The 5299-nt window shown below is 47.8% G+C and overlaps 1 protein-coding gene across 1 annotated transcript; it reads left to right on the forward strand.

Annotated features, from left to right (window-relative positions):
• The first annotated feature begins 1887 nt into the window (after positions 1 to 1887).
• Positions 1888 to 2632, forward strand: LOC127334011 (uncharacterized). Its single transcript, XM_051360444.2, has one exon. It carries the CDS (start codon positions 1998 to 2000, stop codon positions 2430 to 2432), a length of 435 nt encoding a protein of 144 aa, XP_051216404.1. The 5' UTR covers positions 1888 to 1997; the 3' UTR covers positions 2433 to 2632.
• The last annotated feature ends 2667 nt before the right edge of the window (positions 2633 to 5299 follow it).

Consider the following 5299-nt stretch of genomic DNA (forward strand, 5'->3'; position numbering starts at 1 on the left):
CATGATAGCTCAGCACAATCCAGACTAACCCCTGGTACAAGAGCAACCCCTAGGCAAGATCTAACAACTCCTAACCTAGATCTAAACATAACCGCGATATCGGGATAGGGATTCCTTACATTCATTGCTGGAGGTGAAGATGTGCTGCACCAGGAAGTAGATGAAGCTGCCCAGATGCAGTCGCCGCCGCCGCTGCCACCGTCGCCGACCGGAGATGCGTGCGCCTCTTACCTGCTTGCCGACGGGAGGAGTAGCTCGAAATTTTGGGGGGGAGTGGAGGAGGGGGTAGAAATAGGCCATGGGCGCGGCGGGAGGTGACAGAATCCTTTCCGCCCCCTTTTTCTTTTCACCGATGCGCGCCGCAGCTCCGGCCATCTCCATCCTCATCTCCGCGCGTGCACCGAAGATTCGTTTTTTTGCATCAGTCACGTTCGAGATTTGCCGCACCGCTGAAAACTACCGAACCGAACCGAACGTTACTACAGGGCCTGGCCCGAGGGTGCTTTGAGAACCGGTTCGTGCAACAACATCACTTAGCACAAGCAACTAAACAAGCCGAAAATTGCTGGGCGATACGAGCCAAGTGGCCCCTCTTATATTGTGATCCAAATTCATATACTAAAGGGAGGCTAACTTCTGACGAGCGGAGCGAGGCCCGTCGCCGGAGGCTTGAGCCGAAATATATATTCCCTGTAAGCCGCCGCTAGGGTTTCATCGCATCATTGTACACCCACGGCGTTTGTAAACACCACCGAAATAGTGAAGTTTTGCTGGCTGGCGCCCGTGGTTTTTCCCTTGTGTATTGCAAGGGTTTTCCACGTTAAAATCTTGTGTCCCCTGCAGTGTTTTACTTTTCGTTCTTCATTTATTGTGCATCTCGTTTGTAACAGCCCCTGCCTACCAAACGCGTCTATAGTGTCTTAGAGGTGCTCTTCTGTAATGGATCGATAAAAAGATGCCATGTTGCTGATGAATCTCTGTCATATGTCTGTTTTATTTGGTTTGAAGGAGCATAGAGGAGGTTTGACTTTCGGAAGACGGCAACTCTATCCTCTATGTCAACGAAATTGAGCCCCACCGTTCTGGAAGAGGCGGAAGAGCGGCAGGTGGAGCTACTAGTTTTGGTGTCCCGAGCACTGAACTGACGGTACTGCTGCAGACAGAGCTAGAAGCCATATGCAGTCTGCAGATGGCCGGCGAGTCAACAGCCGTCCCGGTGTTTTTTGATTTACCACTTGACGTTTACCGCCAACTTCGAGGCAAGGCAACCTAGAGAAATTAATGGGCGGCTAAACCAGCTAGCTTAGAGCTCATCGAATCTCCTAATCAAGCTAGCAGCAAGGAGACCTACTGAACTAAGCACGCAGCTGCACTGACGACTTCCTAAACAAATTAACTTGTCCAGCTGCGTAACTGCGCGCGGTTAGGCAAAGCAGTGAGAGAAAAACCTAGAGAATACGTAGACTGCACCTGTACCTTACTTATCTCTCTGTGAAACATTTTTCTATGATCCTTGACCAGATCCCGTAATTTAGAACTCTCTTGTGTCGATAGGACCGGTCGAATCGTACTGCAAGTACAGCTAGCTAAGCTAGATGGCCACGGTAACAACGCCGTGCCTCGATAACAGTGGAAGTTAAGATGGAGATCAGTGGGTGGAGAATCAGATGATCAGATCGCACCACTGAGACTGCGTGCGTGCGAGGTGGTGCCGGCAATGCCATACAGAATTACAGATACAGTGACACATACAGACAGCTAAACTTCAGATCAAACGCACTCAGCAAAAGGTAGCTAACCAGCTACCACATCGAATCGCCACGCACACGCCGAGCTCCGCCCACTTGCGAATATAATGCCACCCATGGAGTCGTCGCTCCCGAAGTCATAAATACCCACCACCTCCGCACCAATCTTTGTCCACTCCCGAGTACCAAGAATCCCGCCCCCCAAACACCCCACGCACACAAAGCTAGCTAGCTAAGCTAGGATCAACAATGGCGTCAGCCAAAGCAACCCCCTTCGTGCTCCTGGCCATGTTCTTCCTCCTCGCCTCCTCCGCTGCCGCTGGAGGATTCTTTGGCTGGATACCGTGGTTCGGTGGTCGCCAGCCGAGCGGCGGCGATGGCGCCGGGTTTAGTGGAGGATGGGGAGCCGGTGGAGTTGGGCCGGGTGGCAACGGCGGCGTCGGTGGCGCCGGGTTTAGTGGCGGATGGGGAGCCGGCGGAGTTGGGCCGGGCGGCGGGTTCGCTAGGCGCGGTGTGGTGCAGCCGTCGATGATGTGCGGGGAGGGGCGCTGCAACAACATGCGTCTCACCTGCCCGTCCTGGTGCTTCAACTCCTACAGCTACAGCGGGAAGAACGGCGCCGGAGGTGGTGGCGGCGGCGGGTGCACCTTCGACTGCACCAACAGCTGCCAGGCGCACTGCTGAAGTGCTGAGTGCTGAACAAAACCGAGTCGAGCGGCTTGAAAATGGAGAACTAAACATCCACGACGACACGACCATGTAGTAGCTAGAAGCAGCAGTAGTAGCCAGTAGTAACCTATGCAGTGTGTGTGCGTGCGTGCATGTAAATTAAGTATTCGACTAGGTATGCAGATGGATGGAATAAATCGACATGGTTTTGACCCTGCGGATATGGTTTCAGTTGGGCACTTGTGTTGTGTTGTTTGCCCTGAAGGTTTCGCTTCAGATTGGGTTCAGGCTTTCAGTTTGCTTCAGTACTTCTAGTATACTGAATTATTGTTAGTAGCGCTACACATTCTGTTCGAGGCGTTTCAGTATCAGCCCTTCTTCCGCAACGGTTTTCGTTTTTTTTTTACCACCAAGTGAGGATGTTTGGGTATGTGTTGGTCCGAGAATATCTGTGTTCTAAACGCTCAACCAATGGTCCTATCGCGTCGAATATCGCAGACCAAGATTTGTGAATAAATAATGATTTGGTTCTTTCAGTCGCTTTTCAGGATAATATATATCTGAAAGGAGGAAATGTTGTCCAAAGAAGACCGATCGAAGAAGAACTTGAATCTCTTCTCTATCTCTATATCTTTTTTTTTATTTTGATAGAAGAGGATCATGAATTTCAGTAAGCGAATACTGTTTTGTTTACAACAGAACACAGTGGATCATTCCTTCAAAAAAGAAAACACAATGGATCATGTCATCCGGTGCTTTGCACTTTTAGAAAAGTGTCGTATGGCCCAAATTTTATGGGCTGCTTCAGCATAGGAGAAGCCCAGCTATCACTTACCCTATTCTTTGTAGACTGTGGTAATTAAAAAAGCCAATTTTGGGCTTTTCAAAATTTTGTCTCCATCCACATTATTCTTGATTTTATTCGGCCAAATTATTTGACAAGAAAGTGATATAACCCACAAGCTTTTTTCTTCTTCAATTTTCTAATGCTTAATTGCTTATATAGACGTGCGATCTACATGGAGTGGCCGAGTGGATTAGTAAAATGCACAAAATTGATGAGGATATCCCAACCCGCTGAAAAGAAATCTTTACTTCCCCCGGTTTCCCTCCTCTCTAGCGTCCGTTCTAGCTCAGGAGGTTGCGAACCAAGATTTGCGTTTAGTGGAGTTTTTTCGACGTTAGGTTTTTGTGTTATTTGCAGCGATGCCTCGACAGTGGAGATGGTCTCATGCTGAATAAATGTCAGACGGCTCTACTCATGTCCTGATATACTCGTTGTGGTCGGTGCATCAATATGAGCAGCATGTAGCGTTTTGGTCCTGCAGATCGTTGGCTCGAGATCCAGTGATCCAGTGTTTTCTCATACTTACGCATGTTTGAGCGATGGTGACATGGTGTCAGTGATGTTGTGGAAGAACTCAGAGAGCTGCAGTGCTCATATCAGTTTTTCACGGACTAATGACACATGGACATTATTCTTGGGGAGCTTCCCTGTATGCTTCTAGTTAGTTCTATAAATTTTGTTTCAAGAGTCTGGATCCACATGCTGCATTTTCCTTGCTTTGGAAATTTAAGTGTACCTGACAACGTAAGTTTTTTTGCCGGTTAGTGCTATGTGACGGATTAAACACCATAAACATGGTTAGAAGGAGACATTATGTCATTATCTCTGGGATATAATTTCCCGATGTGTCCAAATTCACGTGAGGAAACTATTGAGCATATGCTATTTTTCTGCCCATTCAGCTCTCAGGGCTAGTCTAAGCTTAACATTGCCTGGCAGACTGTGGGGATAGATTGGATATAATTCAGCACGGAAGGATCACTGGCATTACCCAATGTTCATGAAAGTCTTCATGATTGGAGCCTGGAGCATCTGAAAAGAAAGAAACAACTTGTTGTTCAGTGGAGTCATTCCAGATGTAAACTCCTAGAAAGTCGGATTTCTTTTTTTTTTTTTTTAAAGGGCAAAAGCTTTGCCCTATTCCATTAATTAAGGAGAAGAAGAATAATTTTTACAACACACCCCCTCGAAGCAAAAGTGGACTACTCTCGCGGCATCAAATTACTCATACACTTATCACCCGCCAAAACCCAAAGTCTAGCCTCTAACTTGATGTTGTTGAAAAGCACGGAGGGTGGCGCATGCTTGTTTTTAAAGATCCGAGCATTTCTTTCGTTCCAAAGCTCCCAAGACACAAGAAGGGCTAATGAAGCCACATCCTTGCGTTTCGTCATATTACCCCACCAAGGATGAAGGGTGGTGGCCGGCCAAAGATCGAGGTCAAGCGCTTGAATGTGAAATCACTCGTTTAGAAGACTCCAAAGTCGAATGGTGTAACGACAATTGACAAGAAGGTGATCAACGGATTCCAAAACTCGTTTTCATAGGGGACACTCCCGACAATTTGGCCACCCCCTCTTCTCCAAACGGTCATTAGTCCAAAGCCTATTTTGAAGCGCGAGCCACATGAAGAACTTGTATTTAGGCGGGGTCCAAAACTTCCACACCGTGGAGGCGATGGGGGAAGATGTAGCTCCAAAGAATTGAGCACGGTAGGCAGATGAAGATGAATAGTGGCCATTGTCGGTGAGGTTCCAAGTGATTGCATCATCAATGCTGAATGGATCGTAGCGAACAAGAGGGGGGGTGAATGGCGCTACGATAAGTTTTAGCCTTTTTCAATTTTAGTGCAACAGAAGATAAAGGTGAGAGCTTTAGCGATAGCGGTGTTCCTACAATGATCCTAGGACAAGTGCAACAAGCAAAAGAATCAACAAGATAGTTCCTTCCACAATAGGAAGTACGTCTGCGTTGAGGAGGTGCTAGTCTCACACAAGAGACTAGACGGCCACACCACGAAGGAAGGCGTCACCTT

Source organism: Lolium perenne, chromosome 2, assembly GCF_019359855.2.
Source record: "Lolium perenne isolate Kyuss_39 chromosome 2, Kyuss_2.0, whole genome shotgun sequence".
In the NCBI taxonomy this organism is placed as follows: domain Eukaryota; kingdom Viridiplantae; phylum Streptophyta; class Magnoliopsida; order Poales; family Poaceae; genus Lolium; species Lolium perenne.

Coding starts and splice junctions, on each gene's coding strand:
- LOC127334011 (XM_051360444.2), top strand. CDS start 1,998: ATGGCGTCAGCCAAAGCAACCCCCTTCGTGCTCCTGGCCATGTTCTTC.